The sequence below is a fragment of the Lineus longissimus genome, chromosome 3, assembly GCF_910592395.1.
Source record: "Lineus longissimus chromosome 3, tnLinLong1.2, whole genome shotgun sequence".
Taxonomy (NCBI): domain Eukaryota; kingdom Metazoa; phylum Nemertea; class Pilidiophora; order Heteronemertea; family Lineidae; genus Lineus; species Lineus longissimus.
In genome coordinates, this window is record NC_088310.1 from 3,235,175 (window position 1) to 3,259,184 (window position 24,010).

The 24,010-nt window shown below is 40.8% G+C and overlaps 4 protein-coding genes across 8 annotated transcripts; 1 reads left to right on the top strand and 3 right to left on the bottom strand.

The window, feature by feature from the left end:
• Positions 1–882: 882 nt before the first annotated feature.
• LOC135485389 (protein phosphatase 1 regulatory subunit 36-like) lies at positions 883–7,854 on the bottom strand. Of its 4 annotated transcripts, XM_064767366.1 has the most exons (15): positions 7,751–7,854; positions 7,381–7,445; positions 6,806–7,035; positions 6,372–6,534; positions 5,981–6,121; positions 5,630–5,755; positions 5,401–5,456; positions 4,992–5,045; positions 4,277–4,324; positions 3,233–3,317; positions 3,092–3,121; positions 2,662–2,751; positions 2,250–2,339; positions 1,812–1,922; positions 883–1,499 (listed from the first exon to the last, which is right to left on the bottom strand). In XM_064767366.1, exons 1-15 carry the CDS (start codon positions 7,787–7,789, stop codon positions 1,406–1,408), a joined length of 1,422 nt encoding a protein of 473 aa, XP_064623436.1. In that variant the 5' UTR covers positions 7,790–7,854; the 3' UTR covers positions 883–1,405. The 4 variants fall into 4 exon arrangements, with proteins under 4 accessions (XP_064623436.1, XP_064623438.1, XP_064623437.1 ...); XM_064767368.1 differs by lacking the exon at positions 4,992–5,045; XM_064767367.1 differs by lacking the exon at positions 4,277–4,324.
• A 1,206-nt stretch (positions 7,855–9,060) lies between these two features.
• Positions 9,061–17,187, bottom strand: LOC135485390 (uncharacterized). Of its 2 annotated transcripts, none has more exons than XM_064767370.1 (8): positions 17,120–17,187; positions 13,602–13,730; positions 13,309–13,413; positions 12,893–13,087; positions 12,388–12,522; positions 11,762–11,950; positions 11,557–11,640; positions 9,061–11,043 (listed from the first exon to the last, which is right to left on the bottom strand). In XM_064767370.1, exons 1-8 carry the CDS (start codon positions 17,151–17,153, stop codon positions 10,406–10,408), a joined length of 1,509 nt encoding a protein of 502 aa, XP_064623440.1. In that variant the 5' UTR covers positions 17,154–17,187; the 3' UTR covers positions 9,061–10,405. The 2 variants fall into 2 exon arrangements, with proteins under 2 accessions (XP_064623440.1, XP_064623441.1); XM_064767371.1 differs by lacking the exon at positions 17,120–17,187 and adding an exon at positions 14,273–14,286.
• On the bottom strand, positions 15,339–23,993 carry LOC135485391 (molybdenum cofactor biosynthesis protein 1-like). The gene is made up of 2 exons (XM_064767372.1): positions 23,085–23,993; positions 15,339–15,358 (listed from the first exon to the last, which is right to left on the bottom strand). Exon 1 carries the CDS (start codon positions 23,991–23,993, stop codon positions 23,115–23,117), a length of 879 nt encoding a protein of 292 aa, XP_064623442.1. The 3' UTR covers positions 15,339–15,358; positions 23,085–23,114.
• Positions 18,603–21,689, top strand: LOC135484750 (probable G-protein coupled receptor 21). The gene has a single exon (XM_064766422.1). The coding sequence runs from the start codon at positions 19,784–19,786 to the stop codon at positions 20,999–21,001; it is 1,218 nt and encodes a 405-aa protein (XP_064622492.1). The 5' UTR covers positions 18,603–19,783; the 3' UTR covers positions 21,002–21,689.
• Positions 23,994–24,010: the final 17 nt, after the last annotated feature.

Below are 24,010 nucleotides of genomic sequence, written 5' to 3' on the forward strand. Positions count from 1 at the left end.
TGGTAGAGCAGCCTGGTCCGATTCGGCCCAGTTGTGACTCTAGAGGGTGTCACAAGACGGTGAAGCTCTCAGGTCCGATTCGGTGTGATTGTGACTTTCTCAAGTCTTTCACCGTTTTGGCAAGATGTTGTCTTCAGTCTCATTACCGTTGTCTCAACTCTGAGACAGTTTGCACAGTGTGGAGTATACAGGTCTGATTCGATCTGGTTGTGACTGTCCCTGGTCTCTCATAGTGTTGGCAACAGTTGTGCCGGTCTCAACTCTCTGAGCTGCATGTGGTGGCGAGTTTGTCAACTCTCCTATCGTGTTGACAAGACAATGAAGCACATTGATTCTATTCGATCGGTCTAGTTGTGAATGTCTTAACTCTCTCAACATATTAACAACATTGTAGATCAGCCAAGGCCGATCCGGCTTGGTTGTGACTGTCTCAAGTCATTAACTGTGTTGGCAAGACGTTGGAGCTGCTAGGTCAGATTTGGTCTTGTTATGACTTTCTTAAGTCCGTCACTGTGTTGGCGTGACGTTGTCACAACCAAAGCCAATTCGATCAGCCTGTTGTGACAGTCTCAACTCTCTGTGCTGGCAATATGACGGAGCAGCTAGACCCAATTCAATCTGGTTGTTGATGTCTCTGCATGGTTGCAACAGCGACAGTGTTGGCAAGATGGTGGAGCAGTTTCCAAGTGTGGCAGGACAGGACAGCAGAAAACAGCCTTTTGAGCTTGGGTACCAAGCTCAGAGGTCGACTATCCTTGGTCTCAACATATGGTTTGGACTCCAGCAGTGAGAGGTTCAATGAAAGAATGCCAACCGAGATTGTCATTTGAATAAGGGTTTTGGAGAAATTTGAGACAATATGAGATTGTATATTATTTCATGATTTTATTTACATTTGAAAAAGTGTATACTATTTCATTATCACAGATTCCTCTGAAAATTTGGAAATTTCATCACTGGGCATAGTTCATATGCATGGCATTGGACAAAAATTTAAAATTGGATGGAATTATGGTACATGTATTTGTTTATAACTTACTGTGGTGATCACTCGAATTATTGTGGTGAAAGGTCAAACTCAAACGGATTGTTCACATCGGAGACCACTGACAAATAGCGTCCTCCAAAACATGCTGGTGTTACAAACATACACATCATATTGGTGAAAATCAAGACATTGTGATATCTTAAGTAGGCCCTCCACTCTGAAGCGATATGAGAACATGCAGACATGCGACTTTGAATTCGAATCTTCAAGCATAAATTGTAAAGGTATGATTCTGGGGTCAAAATTAGCTTTCAACAACTTTGGTTGTTTAATGTTTGTGCAGCAATACAGAAATACAAAAATAACAACCAGATGTCTTTGAGTTGGCAGATAATTATGTCAATTGTGGTCAAGTCATCATTCCTCATCCTCATCAGAGAATGCCTCAGTTGTAGCATGAGATAGCGCCGTAGGTTGTCGACTCATATCTGGAGATCTCGTAATGCCTGACCTGAACAAAGAAAAGAAGGCTACGATATTAAAGACAGAGCAATGATATGAGACTCACAGTTGTTTCTAAATTAATTTTTCATATCGTCTTCATTGATAAACTAAGAGATTATTAACGTGCCTCCTATGAAATTAAAGCACTCCTTTACACTTGCTTTAGAATGATTCCAAAAAGTTCTCTTAGTATAAAGTTGGTGAACACTACCAAACGATGATCATGCTACTGAACATACTGGATGTTAACCAGAAGACTTATTCAAAATCAGAAGTTTATAAGCTTTTTTGTAACACCCAGTGCAAGGTGTTCACTTACCCTCTTCTCTCCCCACTGTGTTCCTCCTCCTCCCCCTCTTCATTCTCCGCGCCCAGGGGTGTCAAGGTCATCTTATTGAACTGACTCAGCGGTTCACCGATTATACCAGCCCTGAACGAGAGAGACAAAGATTTTATACCACATTGTTGCCAACTAACGTTATTCAAACCTCAAGTTTTTTTATACACCTTTTCCTCACACATCCTTTTGTACATCCTGGGATCCTAAGGGGATGCCATTTTGACAGCACTGTCACATCACCAGACATCATTTGATCAATCTGCCAAGGAGAACTAGCAGCCATTTACTCCAGTACAGACAGTATCGTCCAAAACAAGGCTGAGAGTACCAGCAGTGCTATTTGTAAATTTGTCTATTCACCAGGCAAGGCATGTGGATGATACAACCTTGGAGCAGTCAAGGGAGGGGTATACTCACTTGAATCTTTTGAAATTGATTCTTGGTAGCTCCTGGTTGTCATTCATGTTCTCTTCTGTCAGTTCATCACGATTGATGTTTGCCAATGCACTGAAAAAATATTACGATTATTAGCAGAAAATGTCCCGAGATGTGACTTCAGGCCATTCCCCAATATAAAATGTCGGAAAGCACCTACATGTATACCATGCCAATGGGGGGGGGGGGAGATCGAACCCTCCTCGCCTCGACAATGGCACACCATGTCCTTTGAATAGGCGAGGACATGAAAAAGGTAAGGTTTCCTCTTTTGATCAACTCCATCTCCACATAATCATCCAAATAACAAAGTATCTTAAGTCACAACGGTCTTACCCTTTGGACAAAGCAGCAGCACAAATTCACGTTCACAAATTATATCTTAACAACTTACGTTGGAGAGAGTGCTCCTGTTCGTCTGAACAACCAGTTCGCCTCTTCTTTTGGTGATGGTAAAATCGAAACGACGGCTGGTGATCTTTGGCTACGAGAAGAAAAATGATAGCAATGAGAGAAAAAATGCCACAAAGGGTCAACTTGGAAGATAGAGAATATTACAACATGTAATCCTCGGTATCATGTCTCGGAGCACTTTAAATTCATTCTACATCCAAATCCAGAAGCCTTTCTGTGAAAACCAAGGAGTGCACAAACTGCGATGCACTTAGCCACTTCAAGCCAGGTGAAATCACATAGTGCCACTGGCCAAGTCCTGAACTTACAACATTTCGATGAAAAATTTGAAGCCCTTACACTGCGCCACATCAGTATTCAGTATACCAGTAGGCCCTACTAGGAGTTTGGAACATGGCATTCACACTTACTGAATAATACTCTTGATTGCTGGTCTTTTTCTGAAATATTTAAAAGAAACATTGTGAATCTTGAATAATAAATGAACAAGTGAAAATATCGCAATTGTTCATGGAGCATTATTCAACAGAGACTATCAGATTGGAACTCACGGATGTAGACGTCTATATTCTGCAGGGGTCAATTTCTCCACAGGTTCGGCAGATTTCTTCTCCTTTTTCTCAGCTTCTTCCTTTTCTGAAAGAGAAGATTAAATGCTATCAATTAACCATAGGGAAATATTCTGGGCCTACAGAAAGATAAGCTTACAACAATGCTTGCTTTTAGCAACTCTTAGATGTTGTCAGTGAAGTTAAATAGCACATGAATTGTACAAAGAAAGTTTCCCAAAACAGCTGGTAAAATATCTGGCTTGTTCAATGGATGAAAATTCACAGATATTGGTTGTGATACGAACAAGTACAATCTACTGCCATCACAGTTTTCTTCACACTTGAGTAAATCTCTTCTTCAAATCATGTTAGAGTCCAATAAATTGCAAAATTAGAACGTCTTGGTGTTCAGTACTGGTTAGGCTGTTACTTCAGGACCTTAACTTTGGTTAGAAACTATGCATCAATCAAATATGTGACCCATCACAGCAAAACCAGGCGCATGTCGCTCTGAGCTTGACAGGTTGAGACGGACTGTCTGTTCATTTCTCTATTGTCTGCCTTTTGTGAAATATGAGCACATCAATTTCTTCCATTATCTCCTGGTGTCATTTAGGCTCATCTTCTGTGCGACAAGCGCCTGGTTTTGCTGTGACGGGTCACATATAAAATAAGTTGTTAGTTATTATATTATCATAAAGTGCAGTTCCACAACCAGTTTTTGATCTCATTTGGGACATGCTGGCCTTCTTTTACACGTAATATTGTCACTATTTATTTATACATGCATTATCATGACCAAGTTAGGTGATCGTTTAGAAGCTCCAGCTCAAGTCTTGCCTCTTCATATCAACAGGAATAATCATTAAAAAGAATTTCATGCCCGCACCATCATTTCAAGCCTATTTCTATCTTTTCATTTTCCATTTGTTCTTTGGAAATCAAAATGTGAGGTCCCTCTCATCAAAATTATCAACTTATTCTCAGCGAATATATTCCTGCGGCTATGAGAGATGAGACAAGCTTGCAGCAAATGTCCTTCACCTTCTCCAAACCTATGCTCGTCATCATCAAGAAATGGATACGGATTTTCTAGAAGAGTGCAGTGAAGATATAAAGCAAAGTGATCAAGATATCAAGCACGAGAAAGATACCCAGACAGCAAGATGGGTGGCCCACTGGAGCAGCACTGATGATAGAATCAGTGGATGCCGAGAGGCAGCTACCAGCTGAACCCAGTTGGTTTTGGTCGTGTGATAGTGGAGGGCCACTTGGGGTTACCGTTACCCTTGCTAATCTCATTTCCACCAGAAGCCCACTAATGCTTGCTGTCTGGGTCGACAAACAAAAACAAGATGCACTGAATTAAACGACTGGCAAGTGATTCTCATAATCAACCCTCTGTCATTGAATGATAGTTCAAATAGTTTTTGAATTGCTCCAGAATAGACCACACCCAAAGTGCTAATAAGTAAAATTGTGTTGGTTAAGTACCATAAACTATCTATAGCACAAACAGCAGCAAGTGACAGTGGCAAGTGAACAAACCTACATCAGATAGGCAAAGTGGTGAGTAACAATCTAAATATTATTCCCGCATCTCAGTCAAATTTGTATTCTGACCATTGCAAGGACCAACTACAAACCTGAGTCAGTAAAAGTCTACATGTGTTTAAATGTGAATTTGAAGGTACCGGTATTTGGAAGTGTATAGAATCTGTATTTGGAATTCTAAAAGATATTTTAACACATTTTTTACCTTTATTCTCATTATTTTCTTTATTATCATCATTTGGATCTGCTACTTTGGGTTCTGGTGCAAAAATAATTACGTTTGAAAGCGAATTCAGAGACAGAAAGACGTGCTGTGTACTGTAACAGTGCATAGATCAACAAAAACATGTGCTGTGCTGAGAAAAACCGATGCGCTGTGGTCTTAATCAGTACTCAATCTTAGTGGCCCCCCTTGATAAATAATTCTAAACACACTTTTTGGCACTGAGTGCTGGGGTCAATTTCACATGCATTTTGATTAAATTTTAAAACAAGATATCTCAAGTGACTCAGCTCAAAGTCTGGCCAGGAATATCTCCAGTTTGAAATTATTGACCACAACGAAACAAGATGATTGGCAGCAGTATAAGTTAGATATGCTACATCATACGTACCATCAGGTGCATTCTTTACCCGAATTGCTGGGTTGAATGTGTCTGACCTCAGGATCCTGAAAACGTGAAAAAATAGTACTCATAGTTGAAAATGAGAATGAAATACCATTACAAGTCAAGGGTGAGTACATTTTTGTGAGATATATCATATTTCCATCTTAGTTTGAAGTTGGACAAACACTTTCATAGCTACTTTTTCCAAAGGATTATGCGCTATATAAAATCTTACCTTCCCACTTCCTTTCTAATTGTCTCGTACTCTTTACGTTTGAACGAAATCCACACAACGAAAGAGCAGAAAGAGTAGATGGTCTCATACATATTCCGATCGGTGTAAGTGGCCGACACTCGTGAGCTGAAAAATTAACATACAGCTTCTGATAAATGTCATCATCAAGATCACAACATTTGAAAAATTTGTTTTTGTAACAGGCAATGGAAATTCACGTCTGCCTTGCAAACTGCAAAAATCAAACTGTCACGAAAATTATCCCGTCTACAGTATCCTTGTTAATCAATTCCAAGGCAATACTGGGCTTTCTTTTCAGCCAGATGATACGTCTATCAAAAATTGACTTACAATCCACAAGCCATATGATGGAATGGCTCCAAGCCAAGACCCAGTACAAGGATGCAATACGTCTGACCAATCTGTCTCTGGGCGACCTCCACTCTCTGACAGAGATTCTCGTAATACTTTAATTCTGCAACACTAGGCTCACTAAAAGCAAAAAAATTGTTAGAAAACTTAAAATATATTATAAAAGCGTAATTGTTCATAAGGATCAGAGAAATATTTTGTATTCAGTCCTCTTTCTTTTGAACAAACATCATACTTCACTCAGGGATTAAAGCACCCCTTCACAAAATGGTGGCCAACTTTCATCACAGCTATACATGTTTCGAGACTGGGGGGCTTTAGAGTTAAAATGCTTTGGCTACCGCATCACCCTGCTGAAAATACTACTCACATGTTCATAGGATTTGGTTTATTCTCGTGGGCGACCTTCTCAAAAAAACACTGGAAATAGTTGATGAGATAAACGAGGAATTCATCAAACTGTTCTGTGCTGAAAAGATCGTCAAAAGCTGGCGCTACTGATTCGACCTCTGAGAGCATGTCATAGGCTACATCTGAAAGAAGGAATTTAAAGGTCATACATAACAATGAACACAGCGATTCATCTTACGCAGAAGGGAGGCATAGTCTGGTCGTAAAGGTATCAAAACTTATGATAACATCATGGGTCCCCATCAGACATACACCCAGTGCTTCTTACCTTGGACAAGTCACTTCACAACGAGACGTGAAACTAATGATGAGGAAAAACTTAAATCTGAAATAAGTACTTTTTCAATTTCTGCTACACATAATTCAACCATAGTCAGTAGCCTCTTAGTGTACCTTTGACTCGAGCTAATGTCACAAACTGTTCCTCCTCAGACTGTTTTTGTTTTGCCTTTGCTGATTTTTGAAGACCATGCGCCCGTGGTCGGGCTTGTTGCCCATATGGCCTGTTCACTAAGCTCGGTGTGTTTCTGTCATTTCGTTTTGAGCCAAAGTCCATCAAATGATGTCCTCCACCCTTCTGGCCTCTTTTCTTTTTATCTAATTTGTCCGCATTTGGATTGTTACTGAAAAGTATAAACAATAAAACATGGCAGATTAGAAATAGCGAAAATCTTGCAGCAATTCATTTCTATAAGAAATAGTTCGTTACTTTGTACCAGTAAACAAAGTTCAACTCAATAAAATGGATACTGGTATTCTTTCTCCAACTTTAACCTTTTCACATTCGATCGTCCTAACATAACTTTGTCACAATGAGTCAATGACAATGTAGGCCTACATCATTTTAGATTTTTCAATTCAAGACTAGGCGGGTAGGGCCTAGGCCTAACTGCAAGTTCCTTTGTACTTGAACTGTCTATGTTTAGTGATGGAATTCAAAACTTGTCTTTGATTGAATAGAGTCGTACCTTATAAATTCCAAGGTGGCTGTTTCTTCTTTCCAAGTCCACTTGCCACTGGATGGAACAGAACCCTGCATGACAAAAAATAGAGAAATGCAAGAATGAGTTAACACACTCCACTCTCCAGCCCTTCGTACGTCTATATCACTTTCCCATCCCATAATGTTCAGATGAAGGGTCTAGGCCTATATCAAGCTAATGAATGATGAACATAGGCCTAATGGATGTCAAAGATCGGATGGAAATAGGCCTAGGCCTACTACTTCGTGAAGGAAATCTGAATGGATGACGCCGCTTTCATTGGTCACACGACCCATGTGATAAATTCTCAATTTTTCGGTATGTACAATATCTACAATCTACACTTTTTACGCACATATTCTAAAACTGTTGCTGGTCGAGCAGCTTGCATCATCGTTTTACTGTGTTTTTAGAGGACAAAAAGAAGATAATTATGAACTGGCCGCCATATTGTTTAGCTTGGCAACAAAAAGGTGGTTGTCGTTGATAGTAAACATCATACCGGAGACCTCTCCAGATCGGCCGTAGAGACAGCCAACAGACGTTTGAACAATGAAACAGGAAAACTCCTGGAGACCTGTCTCAGACTCAACAGCCATTAATATGTAAAGAGCAAGCTCTAGTGAACTCACACAACTGTTTGACATGGGGGAGCTCCCCAATTCCTCCTACAACCACGCATAAAAGATGGTTCAGCGTCGCGTAAATCAATTTGCAGACAGAGGACTTGATGACTCGACAGACACTCGTACTTTGTAGTTCGTCGTTTAATTTCGAAACCTGCAAACATTTGAAACAGAATACAATTGCCAACTTTGATAGCATGATATCAGACTTGATTCGATCGGGTCGCTTGAAATGGGGAGGGGGGGGGGGGGTGTTCCATAAGAGAGACAATGTTCCATTGTCTCTTCTTGCCTGTGGCGTCTTTGTAGAGTTGTCTATTAAACACTCCTGTCTCCTGCTGGGTAAAACTTGGTGAGAAAAATGAGTGATCCTTAATCCAATCTTGCCAGAGTGAGCAGTCGATTCTCGATGGTTTAGGAAGCGATCAGTGCCATAGCAACATCTGATAACAAGTCTTTGACGGAGTGCAGCCTCGACACGCAAACAGCGGAGACACGCATTACCGGGAAATTAAACGGCGCTGGAAATTGCTAAAACATTGTAGTCGGGTAACATCCGAACCCAGAAGCGTATGAGTTCACACATCTTGTGAAAAACAAGTATGATTATCCAAATAAGAATAAGAAAGAGGAGAAGATTATTATGATAATATTTATTTTTTATTTGTTCAAAAAATGGTTCTTGGGTTGCGTACGTACGCAAGACCATTAACCCCCCTGTACGCATAGTGTACGGATTTCAGAGACCCCCCTCAGTGCGTACGTACTTAATGGATGCTCCCTTACTAGAATTCATGTTGTGTGAGTTAATAGTGACAATAAGACAACTCCTCCAGACTCCAGCTCCTTCTGAACTGCCATATTTGTGCCATGAATAGGACAAAAAGCCAAGTCTCCATCTGAACTGACACATGTCCCTCTCTATCTGAAGTGAACTGCACACTTGTCCCTTGAACTCCTGGTGACGCTTGTCTCCAAGTCAACAATAATAACTCGAAGAAAATATATACATTATAAGTTTATTTTTATATTTATTCCATTCACAGTGAACATATTTCATAAGTAATACATTCTGTTAGCCGCTTAAAACTTTCTTGACGTCTGCAGTTCCTCATTACCTTATGAAAATAATCTCCAGGTATATACACTGGTCCTGCGTACACTGGTCGATGGAGCCCAAAGCCCCTTTTTTAGGGGCATGCTCGTCAAATTATAAAATCTGGGATGATATCCATAAACAAAACAAGTATGTACAACTGGAAAATATTCAGATCAAGAATATCCTGTGCAAAACGATATACATGTACATGTTATACAAATACAAAGGCCAGGATGAAATTATCTTTTGTAGACATTTGGTCAGCCCATTATTTATAGCAGTATTAAGCCTAAGACCTATCCACACTCCGCCTATAAATAGGGAGACATTCGGAGACCATCAAGAAAACTTATGCTTTTTTTGTCACGAGTGACATGCTACTGGTCAGTTTATTTGCAATTATAATTACACTTTGATACTGACATAACATTCAAGTGTAGAGGGGCAGAAACGCGCGTCGGTGGAGCAACACAACAGCCCAACAATAGGGACCGATGGACATTGTTGTAAACTACAGTGACGGTATCCAGTTTTACTTCTACTATAACATTCAAGTGTCACCATGAAATCTAACAAGAATTTCTTTGCAGGCACTTCTATTCAACCTACATGGTCAAATGAGATGAGAATTGAGGCTCCAAGGGGTGCCAAGATCACCAATATTGTCCTCAGGGCAACCCCTGAAAAGCATGTATGAATGAAAAGACAGATGTGTACGCCACTTCACAACAAAATGGCACTGCATGCAAAAAAATCTAAAATGGCTGAGAAATGGAGTATTTCTCTTCAAATGGCTTGTTCTTGGTTGTGCTTTTGTCTGATTCAGGCAAAGTATATATTTGTACATACACCTGTACTTTGGGCTTCGAAGTTTCAGATGAAATATAACACAAAAACAACCAGAGTGCCATTTTCTGGTGAAATAAACAATTACTTCAAACACGAAATGGCAGTAAAAATAGCACGTGGCAGGATATAGCAAACCAGCAAATCAGAGAAAAATGCAAACTGCACGTAGGCTTCCAAATGGGATGGGAGTTGGGACAAACTGATCGAGTTCATGAACAAGCATCTTGGGAAAGAGCAGCTTGAAGATGACATGAGTACAAGCTATCAAAACACACACACAAAAAGATGGCAAAGATGCCAATGCTGATTTTTTTAAATAACTTTTTCAAAGTTTTCTCATTCACATAAGCAAAATATTTACAAATCAATGATTATGTACAAAGATCACAGGCAGCCAAAGTCTTGTGTGTGTGTGTGCGTGTGTGTGGTTTCTGCATCAATAACCAAACACCTCAAAAACGTCTTCTAAAACATCAAACCTCTCGTATTTGCGACAAAGGGCCTTAAACTCTCCCACAGTACAATTTCTAAACTGATTTAATTTTAACATGGCACGTGTCGGATCACCTCTACTCTCCATGTAATCAATTTTTGCACATTTTATACCCATAATTGACGCAAAACAACGCCAGTTTTTCATACCACAACGAGGTGGATCCAAATATATACTAAGCTCATCCAGAAGGTCCTCTCGCAAATCTTTTACTTTTTCATTTTGGCGATTGTTGGAGGGAGACGATTCCATATCTGCAGGTGGTCCAGTTGAGAAACCAATTTCAAGCCTTGTATGCGAGTTAGGCGGCGGCACACGTTGCTCTTGTTGTTGTTGATCTGTACGGGATTGTTCTAGGTAACGATTCAACTTGCCTTCTGTCAAAGTTTTAGGCATCGTCTGCTCTAATGGGGCCACCTGGGCATGCAGTAACCGCGAGTATGTTTGGTTCGACTGAGACAGGCTTCCTGATGCTGGAGTGTTGCGTCTAGGAGGAACCATAGCTGTAGCTTGTGTTGAGTTTCGAGGATTACGGACAGGAGATGGAAGGGTACAGCTACCAGCACTCGCTCTGAGACTCTCTGAAATAGTGACAATCACAACACACATAATAGGAAGTTGGGGAGAAGTGAAGGCTGGTTTGTTCATTAAAAACTTGAAATTAACATCTGAATTTCAGATTTGATGATTGTGTAAATACACACTGAATTTTGACTGGTTGTCAGTCTTATTTGGAAACACTGTTTTGAATAGCTTAAGAATTACATTGGCCTGATGACTCTAGTTGCTCTAGTGGCCCAGTGTCTTTGGCCAGGGAGTACATTTGAAGCTACTGTCCACTCAAGTGGGGTGTTTTGTTTGCCCAGGCATAGGCACCAGGAAGGACAATGCAGGTTAGCTTGCGTCTGATATTATGTATAAAAAAGCTCTGGTCTTTCTGGTGGTCAAACAAACAACCACCTGACCTGATAAGGAGCACAATGCTTTGACTACTCTGCACAGATCTCCATGTTTAGTTTCTTCCTGGAAACAATAGCGTTGATCAAACAGCATGAGATATTTGAGTGTGAAGTTTTTGTGGTCTAAATACATACCCTCAACTGACATATGTGGGGACGCACTATCTTGATTTTGAAGTGTATGCTGAAGTTGGCCTCTGGTGGACAGAGAGATATGACCTGAAATATTAATAGGGTGTAAATATACATATATACACACAGAAGGCAGTGTAGTTGGTTTTATCTGTTTCAGCATTTTCAAACCAGGGCCTCAAAGATAACACTTTATTTCGATATTTACCTTCCCTGGTATCTTGATTCACTGGATATGATTGTGATTTTGAAGATGCTGCACATCCCAGCAACTCAACTGTTCGCTCCCACTCTCTCTCTTTCTGCATTCTCTCCCGCAGACTCTCAGGTTCTGTTGCTTCCATATCAGGGGCATCGTCTGCTGTTAGAGATGATGCATTGTCATTCAAGGGACATCCTGGAAAATGAAAGGTCAAAGGCGTTGCAGCATCATTAATCTAATGAGATCTTGCATTTTCTAATTTTATCAACATCAGGTATTTATTGAAGAGTAATACTAACACTACCTAACTCCTTAACTCAAAAGCAGTTTTGGCACCGGATTTATATTTAAACAGGTTTTTAATAGATCTTGATAACAATTATTGTTGCTTTTGATTGCTTTAACAGTTATTAGAGACAGCATTGATAACGATAATTGATGATATTCACAGGATTTGGCAAAACTGTTAACTTCCTGCTGTTTCCAACAGTTTTGAGAACTCTAGGATGAATCAGGACCTAATCCAAAAAAAATTCGAGGAAAATTAAAAAAAATTAAAATCTTGCAGACTGCCCCAGTTTTGCAATACTCGTGTAGAGACACCCTGAAAAACACTCTGTTGAAATCCTCACCTGACAAGCTACCGGCATCAGGTGCATTCTGGTTGACACATGGCGGCTGAGTGGGTATCTGGTTGGCAGCCAGACACCCCTGTGTATTCCACACACCGTTACTGGTTGATGTATCTTTGCTTTGATCACTTGGTTCTATGTAACCCAAAAGAAAAGAAAATTTGGTTTTATACATGTATGTGTTTTGAATTTTTATAAACAAGGTTATTTCAACACTGTTAGAGAAATGTGATGTTAATCTATGCCAAAGCTTACTCAACTAATGCATGGCCAGAAATCCAACAGTTTTTTACAACTTTGGAACACGAAAACCAATTTGTGCCTCTCATTTCATGCTTTAAACTACCAACACTGTGGCGCCCGACAAACCAGTAATTTAAATCGCTGTTCACGACTGGTTTTATAAGATCTTTATTTGAATGGTGAAAAAATATCAGTTCTTATTCTTGTATCCACTCCCCTCAAACATGTGAATGATACAGGTGAATGTGAAAAATTTACGCACCGAATAACTTTTCAAAGACAGCCTCAGTTATCTTAACCACATCCTCTTCACGGTCAACATAAAAATCGACACACAACTGTTGTCCAATAAACGAGCGCAATGGTGGCGCTATCTCAAGGATGGTCTCTGTACTGACACCATGCACCCTCAATATCACCAATCGGATCTTTTCGCTGCTGATGTGATTTACAAATTCTGGAATTAAAAGAAAATCCACAAATATTGACTATCGGTATGTCGAAAACATTGCTATACCGTTAACAGGGACGTTTTGGTGAACTCAAGTCCCCGTGTGCACAGTAATTTAAGACGAAACCATGATACCAGGCTCGCTTTATACTTTACTTTCAACCAGGAAAATCGATTTCCCAACATGCGGAGAATTATAGGTATTTAAATCAGGTCAAAAATCATACCTGCAAAGTGATCACGTCTCTGACCAAGAAATTCCATAAATACTGGGTCACACACCAACACCACAAACTTGGACTGGAATGGCGGAGCATTTGGGTCAAGGACAGCTAGAACAGAAACAAGACACATTTGAAAATAGTGCAAAATTAGGGACCCTTCCTTAACAGTACCTTGAAGTATAAAAAGGTTTCACTACTCTTGTCGTCTCCCTGTAACACCAAAATCAGGAAATGTGACTAGTCTTTTTTATGGTTCGATGCCTTTCAAGTTACGAAACATCGAGATACGGACTTACAGTTGATGGTGTGTAGACTTGCTTTCACTGTCCCACCTGAACAATCATGAAAGGCCTGGGGTAACATCTCCAGTGTGTCCCATTTCCTCTTCTGCTCTACGTCACTCGCCCGTGAATGTACCAAATGAACTGAAAGTAGAAATCAATAGTGCAATTACCAAATTATTATGTTGAGTATCAATTCGGACATTATTAGCTCTTTTTAAAACAAATATTGGGCAACTCGTAATCATGTAGTAGTAAGCAGAATACTGAGAGACCCTTGAGTTTGAGGCAATCTATGGCTGTGCAAATCTATGCAACCCTACCCCTCCCGATCCCCATCCAGTCCTCTGGATGGTTAGGGTAACAGTAAGAGTTACGTTTATGGCTACTACATTGACTTTAAACCTGGTGGACACTGGTGGGCGCTGGTGGACGCTGTTTAGGATGACCGCTTACAGCAGTACTATCTTAATCTTATCTACTAGTACTTGACTTACAAACTTACAAAATTACCTCCCTTGAGCCTTTAATGGAAATTAATTCAAAACAATAGAATAATATCAAAGGCATCAGTCAAATCTACAATACTTTATTGAACATCACATGTCATTTAAAACAATGAAATAAGCGTCTAGATGGACAAAAATTGGTGATTAAATTGAGAAAATAAGACGGAAGTCTCCTACCTTCGTGCGCCATGTTGATGTTGGTAATTTGTCAATCTCGCACTCACTCGTCAGGTTCCTGATTGCACACACAATTATGAGCGTATAGAGATAGACTAAAGTTACTGGGGGCGAAAACATGGAATTCCCAACTTTATAGGTCTCACTAGCCGGTGCGGAGGCTAGGCGGAGGCTTGCCTCCAAAAATGACGCGACGTCATTTCATGCATAACCCGGTTCCAGCGGCTGTAGACTTGGCAGTACCTTACTCTCACACAAACCTGTACATTTCTGAATAGCTTGTCTCTTATAGAATACATCTGGCCAAGTTTCAACGTCGTCTAGACGTACAGTCATGCATAGACTGATGCAGCACAATGCATGAGACACTCTGTATTTTAACGCAAATTTGAAAGATTTCACCTCTAGGCCTTATAACTTCAAGATTAACAAGGATGGTGAAAAAAAAATTTCATACACATCTACTCATCACCTTGAGAAAGCCAACTGACGGCTATTTCAATCTTTTATATAAAAATAGGCTGTCATTGCGGCTTTTGTTTGAGTTTTTTGCCCTCGAAACTTTACCTTGAGAACATGTTCAATCTCACAGGAACCAGTCGATGTCAACATCCTGTTGAGCTATAAATAGCATGCGGGGACTGCTCACCGCGTAAGTGCACAGAGGAAACCTAAAATAATCGTCAGAGCTACCCCTTCACAAAAAACATCGGACATTTACATTAGAACAAGTAGCAATAGGGATAGAGTAGGCCATATGTATCCATGGTAATCACTCGAGATTGAAGAACTGGTTTTTTGGCCCCTGACTAGTGAAACCTGATCTCCACTGGCTACTGAGACCATAACGAGGCACAGACACTCCAGTTAACCTCGACCCTATCCGCCGCTCAGCGGGTCAAGGAAGCCTCGTTGATTTACCCGTTTCAGTGTATAACGTGGATGGACTGTCAATACCGAGCGCTCTGGTATTGCAGATTATTCACTTGATTCGAGGTAACACACATCCTACAGAAAAACAAGTGACCGGTCACCGGAAGCTTACGCCTCCAAATCGAGTTCAAATATTCAAATTCAAATTCAAATCTTTTATTAGACTAAAATGCCCACTAGGGGCCAATGACGAGTTAACTGCCGTCAAGTACCAGTCTCTGTAATGAGTGAATGGAGGAGACTGGTGAAAGAGTCTACGTGTTTATCAATGTTGACGACAACAACGATTAACTCTTCGCTGTTGAAAATATTTTAAAGGCCAAGTACATCTCGATTATTTCGCAAGCCCAGGGGGAGGAGTGGAAGGGTTAGCGGGCACCTGTACCTGCCTGGGCTTGATCATATTTTCAGGATGAAATAAGTAAGTTCAAGCTCCCAAACTAAAAAATTTCCCCTAGAAATGCATACCCCTATTTTATACCACAAAAAATGGCACGGGTTCATCAATTGTATACTGCGAATCCGCCTAGCTGTTTAGTATTTTGAGAGAGAAAAATATACCGGAGTCTGTGGACAAGTGGACGGTGGGTGTGTGCGAGCGGTGTGTCTGAGTGGAGGTTATGATAAGCTGGGAGTGGACGGCGGGCAGTTGAGAAATAAATCCAGTAATTATCACGGACATCTGTACATTTGTACATCGAAGTCCTTGTTATAATTCAACCTTGTGGTGGTTTCTGTTTTATCCATATATTCAATACCACGATTTGATGGAATATTTATACCTCTATTTGGTAAAAACACACTTTTACCGGTGACAAAGAAGCAACTTGAAAGGAGCCAGACTTCTCAGGTTTTGCTATTATCACGTCGGTTAACGTTCGCTTCTCCGGCCCTGCAACATTAACCCCCTGATTTCCTCAGGATGCGCGTCTCCTGGACAGGTGAAGACGTAAGACGCTGAAGTATAGGCCTGGATGCAAACATAGTCTCTCCGCGGATAAAACATATTCTAGAATCAACAAATGAAGTCCATCATTGCGCAAAAAACTGGAATATTATTGTACTTATTCTAGTTTCAGTGCCATCACACCTGACTAACTCCTCAAAATGGTCAAAAAGTACATATGAGATATGGCAGCCAACACCGACCATTCCCTGTCGCGTCCGGAGGGAACCAACCTGCATTACTGCGTTGCTCAAAGATAAATTTTGTGATTCCTGAATAAGACCGCTTTATTTCTTTCCGTTAAAACTGAGCACATTGCATTGCCATTGGTATGAAAACTCCCCGCCATTACAACTCCCTCGCTGAATGTACTATTGTCTTGGTTCTTTGTTAGCTGCACGGGTTGGTTGCGGAGTGCAATATTCACACGGCAGTGGACTGGTTTTCGTATTTTCATGTTTAAGAGATTGGACAATGTAACGATACTATAGACTCCTGGTTAGTATTTTGTCACAACAGTAGACGGTGAATAGGTAGGCTGTCTCATCTTGTATACCGGTACAATCTTCCTTTCTAAGTTTCACTGCCACAGATGATAAAATCATTCGCCGTCCGCGTTTTTAAGTCCAAATCTATATTCGTCAATTGTGTGCGAGACTTACATTTGTACGGTCTCAAGTAAGAGGGGCGACCGAAGATGTCTTTTCCTGCATCTGTGTAGACTACCGGGACAGTCCAATGCGTCATCCGCTACAGAGACGACGCCGGTCCTCTGCGTCCGCGGAGACGTGGTTCCATGATGCATCCTGACACACAGATTGTAAAGTCTTGAGAGCTCTGATAGGTACCAGCAGCAGTGTATGACCGGTCACTGATGGCACTAGCTCTGGCGTGTCTGGTTTCTTGCTCAGTGCCGTTTTTTAGAAACATCTTGACCCGCAATGTTTTGAGATCACTAAATCACTCACCTTGTGGAGCTCGATAGTGGTGACGCAAACGCATGAGGGAGTCAGGATGTTTTAGAAATAGCCTTGTATACAACGAACCAGGACGTGTCGTCATTTTCTACAAACTAGGTCTTATTGTGCAACATTTTGTAGTCCTTGGTTATCACGAACTATATCATTGATATTAAATCGGACCATTAAATCTAAGTCATAATAATCATATCATTTATCTGGTCGTGATTAAACGGTTATGACTATGCAGATAGGCGTCAGAATAGGCCTTTCCTCTGTTTAGGAGAGGGACCGTATAACAAAATAAACGGCTATAGCAAAACTAAACCGGTCTTCCTAACTCGGCTCTCCAAAATAGAAGCAACTGTTTGCCATCAATGTTCAGTATAAAATAAATTGTTGATGCCATATTTCTGATCCAAAGCTACATTCCTATGCAGTGGTTACAGAATATGCCTAAATGTTAACCTGTATTGTGTTGCTTACTTAACGAAAGACTTCGTTTGAACGCCGACATGGTTATATACCCCGGCCTGATGAGCTAAACTTTTTTCTTTTTGTTATAGCAGGGAATTTTGAGATGATCCACGGTTAAAATCATTATCCATTCGTCAACAACAACATATTCAATGGCCATATGTATACACGTATCTACTTTCAGGGTTTATTCGGGACCTCCAGAGTGTGCACCAGTTGAACCATTGGAATCCAAGAGAAATGGTGATTCTAATAGTTTATGACTTTCAAGCGAGACATGCTACTTGGAACTAGATTGGTAAACAAGTAACTAGCTGCTGACGTCGGTAATCGGTATCTGGGAAAACCTTAAAAACAAGCGTATGTAGAAGTGTCGATGTTATCATGGCTAGTTCGAGTCCGCCGTGTCATTGTTCCCAGTTGATGCACTGAAGCAAGTCAGCTATAAACCGTGCTAACATTTGTATAAGCAGAACTATAGCGGAAGAAGCGTTATCATTGCCAGGAGAAGTGTTGAACAGAAGAAGACATCTGTCAATGTTATTCTAATGGACGCTAATCACCGTCACCGTTGGCATCAAGGCTAAAGGATTTATAAGTCAGCGAACCCAACATTTAATTCAGGAAAGTGGAACTTCAAATTATAGTGCTGAGGAGTTCTCACACTGGTAGGCGATAATAGGAGCGTCTGCATGCCATGTCGGTTGGTTTTTAAAACTTGATGGGACACTATAAATCAGCCTACTATTAATTTCTGTTCTCTAGTTGATCAACAGAGGAGTGTCAGGTCATCCAACTCGCCATATATAACATAGGACTGGTCTACAACTCGAAGTGAACACATATTTTTGTAAGTTTTACACCAAATTGACGCCAGTTGGCAGGAAACACGAACATTAGATTTGCAGGACAACATAATTTTTACACGTTTTTGGACTTAATTCATTATTTAGTTGACAGCTGACTGCATGGAAAGGGCACGCGCTCTATTACATTATTTATTAATATCCAATGCATCCACGATGCGAGGACTAAGCATTAAGTGCATCGAACGTTGTTTTCGAAGCAATCAACACTGAAGTCATTTCTTTCCTTCCTTCATCATTCATGAACGTTTGCTGAGAGTTCGTATTCATACTGCGGACACTCTGCATCTGTATTGGAAAACGTGATTACTAGCTGATCATCGGGGCTGATGACCTGCTATTACTCGTACACCAATTGATACTAATTAACATGGAAGTTAGAACCATTCTCGCTGCGCAATCGATGGAATTTAGTACGAATCGTTAGTAGCTTCTGTGCAGTGGTGACCTTCTGATTTTGTTATGTGACGTTTTCCGTCATTCCTGTAATTTCTCTGAGTCGATCAAATCAGAATCGTTTGTCCAGCTTGAGCTTCTGCCAACAAATTTGCGGGGTAAACTTGCAGTTTCTACGAGAGAGGAATTTGGGAGCATTATAGGTACCTCGGGAAAGGCAAGCTGGAATACTTATGGACCTCGTCTCAGTTGTTTTCAATATACTCCGCCTCTCTGTAAAGCCTGTATCTCAGGATGCAGCTGGGTGGCTACCATAGATGATAAAGGCTACTGATATATAAGGAACAGCTTTACCGTTAATGAGGGAAAGGAAATACATGTACAAATGTACTATACAATAATGCACTTGCTATGATTGGTTATATCATGGTTGTTGTAGAGTGATCAATAACCCGGACGATTTTGATACAAGTGTGGATTTACCATTTAATGTATACCTCAGGGAACATTCACAAGAAGTTGGAAGATTTGTTGAAAGGCAAGACAGGATCAGTCCATATCATTCTCTGGACACTAATTACAAGAACTAGGAACAAAAAGTTTTAACGATACAGTGGCTAAGTCAACATCAGGACAAGAAGGCAGTTAAGTCTCTGATTTTGATATACTCGCGCGCGGATTAGCCATTACTCTTGATTTGTGTTCGTGTTGCGACGAAAGAATCGACCATAATGTATGTCTCTGTTTACGTCCTTTCATCGGAATATAAGGACTCCCGATTATTGATTAGGAGACATTATTTCTTGGATTACATCCAGTGGTGACAGTCTCATATCTTCTGGAGGTATAGAGTCTGAGAAGTCGGAGCTGCGTTCGAAGGATCTTTTTCCTGTATTGCTGAAGGATTAACACCAAGTTGTGAATAGAACAGACCATGGGTTCGAATGATTTTAGTACGATATCTAGTGCAATAGAGAACTATTCTCTGTCTCAGAATGATTCCTCCTATATGCATAAGCCAGGGTTGGTCAACGTAACAGCGCCACCAAACTGCAGCGACTTCGGATTGCCAGAATGCGATCCTGAAATTCTCTACGTCATTCCAATGACCATAATAACACTAGCCATCATTTTTGGGAATGTTCTCATCCTTTTGATATTCTACCGGATTCATAATAAGACTTGCCTTCCCGTGGGTTACTTGAACAATCTCGCCGTAGCTGATCTCGGAGTTGGTGCATGTAACGCCTTTTTCTGTCTCCCGCTTGTGATCCAAGGGCGTTGGCCGGATAATCATATCTACAGTGATGCTATTGGATTCATTATCAATACATTCTCAGCAGTATCCGCAACTACTTTAGGTGTTGTCAGCATTGACCGATACCTTTACGTCAGCAAGCCGTTGCGTTACCATTCCATAATGACAAAACGGATAAAAGTCGGTATCATCATTGTGCTGTGGTTGGTATCTGCGGCTCTGGGGCTACCAGGCCTCTTTGGGCTTATTCATTACTATTATGATGAACATGCTTATCTAAGCTACGTCCATTTCACAGACAGCATCGTTATGACGGTGATCTACTGCGGTGGCGTGCTCCTTCCGGTTACTGTAACAATGGTCGTCTGCTATGTGAAAATCTACGTCATAGCAAGACGTCACATGAAGGAGATGAGGGAGCGCGGATACGAACAAAAGCCCTCCATACACGTGGTAACGACATTAGTTTTAACAGTTTTGTGTTTTGTTTTATGTTGGACGCCATACGCCGTGCATCACTTTGTCAAAGCGCTCACAAAATACGACCCTCAAATCCGGTTGCTTGATTTCGGCGTCACGTGGCTTGCTGGGGCAAATAGCTGTGCCAACTGTGTCATATACTGGCTACGTCAGACTGAAGTCAGAAACGAAGTGAGGTCACTGTTGTGCCGAGCATGCTGCGCTAAAGCTCCGGCAAAGGCACTTTCTAATACGTCAGCATATTTGGCCATAGTGAACGGCGGACCTGTACCCCCCTCAAATATATCTGTGGACTTCGATGGAGATAAACGAAAGGCTTCGGATGACTGGCCAGTGGGTCACAAACCAAATAGTGATGTGACAGACCCTAGTGGTCAAGAAAACGAGTTACAGGTAATTAATAGCGGTGTTTGATCGAGGGGAGTAGAAATGTAAATTTGAACTATGATTTACGAAGTAAGTGCAATAATTGCGGTCATAAGATGACATGTGATTGATTCTGCCAAGTGTAGCTCAGGGGCCATTCTTGTTGCATCGTCTTACGGCCTTACAGCCTTCACCTCTTATTTTTTACAATCCAAACTCTGCTACCGCCGGGTTAAGGGTTAACTAACTCGCCCCAATTTGTCAATCTGAGAAGCAATAGAGCAGTCATTAAACAGAATAGTCTAAATATTGCTCTGATGACTGACTATCATACACTATGTCAGCGTGACCCCTGGCGATATCTTGAACAATTTGACTGGCGTGCTCTTTAGCCTGACTGCCGGCCGACATGGAACAAGTTTAGCTAACCCGAAACAGATAGTCATGATGGATCTGCCATCAAACAATGTCAAATGCATCATTGCTCAATCTGTATTCCCTTGATTTAAAAAAAGTCGTTCTGATCTCATGTTTAGGTTTTATACTCCCCTTTCATACATTTTATTCGGGGCCATGAGTTGTAAATCTCTCCCTCCCTCATGAACGCTTCATCACGTCAATCGAAACCTGATATGAAAACATAATTCCACAGGGAGGGTTAATTCAATTCCATTTGTCTTTTATTGTTTTCTCTTTATAAATAAATGATAAAGTGATTTTCATTGATGCAATACTTCCCTGCCTTTCGTTTTGGTCTTCAATTTGCATCTCTAACATGGAAATTTGTCATGTTGATATATTATGCTGTGTCACGTTATACGCTTGAATAAAGCCGGGAAGTTTCATGACAGTAGTGCATAAACGCTGTATTACGCTCTCCATCCATGCGATACATGTGGGAAACCATGCAGAAAGAGATGATATATTTAACCAACGCGGAATGAGTCTTTCTTTGTGTATGTTTCATCACGTTTTCGTCAATAGCTCTGTAACTATGTAAAGATCCATAGTTTTAGGTCGTACTTGTCAGAAACTCACTCATGGAGAGACTGGCCTCGTCCTGTCGCCGGGGTGCGGCAATGTCACAACCTGATCACATGGAGGACCGGCTGACAATAGGTAGAATAATGTCACAACCTGACCAGACAGAGGGCAAGCCAAAAATGGATAGAATAGTGTCACAAGTTGACCACACCATAGACAAGCTGATAATGGGTAGAATAATGTCACAACCTGACCACACTGAGGACAGGCTGACAGTGGATCGAACAGTGTCACAACCTGACCACACAGAGGGCAAGCTGACAATGGATAGAATAATGTCACAACCTGACCACACAGAGAACAAACGGACAATGGATCAAACAGTGCCACAGGCTGACCGCACCAAAGACAAGCTGACAATTGGTAGAATAATGTCACAACCTGACCACAGGCTGATAATGGATCGAACAGTGTCACAACCTGACCACACAGAGGGCAAGCTGACAATGGATAGAATAATGTCACAACCTGACCACACAGAGGACAAACGGACAATGGATCAAACAGTGCCACAGGCTGACCACACCAAGGACAAGCTGATAATGGGTAGAACAGTGTCTCAACCTGTTTTTCCTGAGCATAACACGGATGCTAAAAATCTCAAGTTAGTGGAAGAATGTACTGCATAGACAATGTATCTTAGAATAATAATATTGTTTATTCCATAACCAAATATAACAGAGATTTTTATGTTTATAAAACATAAACTGCTTGTATTTATGATATTATCTGATGGCAAAGCAGTTCTGGTTTACACAAAGTCAGGATTACAATGTTTTTGTCGATTGATCATTGTAAATGAAACATTTTTCAGATATATATATTTACATAACATTTTCATAGATAATTTAAGCTGCCATACCGTGTTCGCTCCACCAGAACCAAGAGAAAAGAAAGGTACATCTAATGTCTACATGCCTAGACAAAACAAACCGCAAACTATGTCATCATTCAACCATCACCTTTAGTGCAGTATGATAAGATTATAAAATTACAAATAATTGCTACTGAATCGAAATTAATTTCATACATATATCATCATACTATTCTGATTTATCAATCACATTCATTCAATTCAAATTCAAACTATGAAAACTGTACTTAGAATTTATAAAAATCAACGGTGGAAGTCTCCTCTCTGTCCTCCAGTCTTCGACACGAGCATAACATCACTAATAACGATATCATGAGTGACGGCTTTACACATGTCATACACCGTCAGAGCAGCAATGGAGACAGCTGTCAGCGCCTCCATCTCTACTCCTGTCTGACCGAACGTCTTTACATGGGACTCAACAACAACAGCGTTTCTTCCTTCATCAAGATGAAGATCAACCTTGACTTTCTTAATCGGAAGATTATGACACAGCGGTATCAAATTACTTGTTTGTTTTGCGCCCATGATTCCCGCCAACTGCGCCACAGTCAAAACGTCGCCCTTTTTCATCTTGTTTTCTTTAACCAATGAAAACGCCTCGTCACCAAGGTAAACAGTTGCCCTGGCAACTGCGACTCTTGAACTCTCAGGTTTGTGATCAACATCCACCATAACAGCTCTACCATTACAATCAGTGTGTGTCAACTTAAGAGGCATGTCATCTTGAGTAAATTTCTGAGTGAAGGTGTCAGAGTACTTGGCAAAATAGCTTTTTTCTTTATCAACAACTTCAGCTTCCGCGTCACGATGTGTATCGAATTCTGAGAAAATCTTCGAATAATTCTTGTAGTACTCATCAGAAGCGCTCACATCGCTATGATCTTTGGGATCGTCCTTATCAGGAATATTCTTGTCAGATGGGCCCTGAACAGACGACGAATGATTTTGGGCATCACCCTCGACTGTGGACTTCTTGCCAGGGGCACAACGAAGTGACGATACATGATACATACGAACTGGAAGACATGTTGTTTGAAAGGACCTGGTTAAGTTACTAGTCTCTCTTATGGAAGAAGTCACATTCACCACTGGTGTAGTAAGTCCAAGAATGGCAGACATCCGATTAGAAAATGACA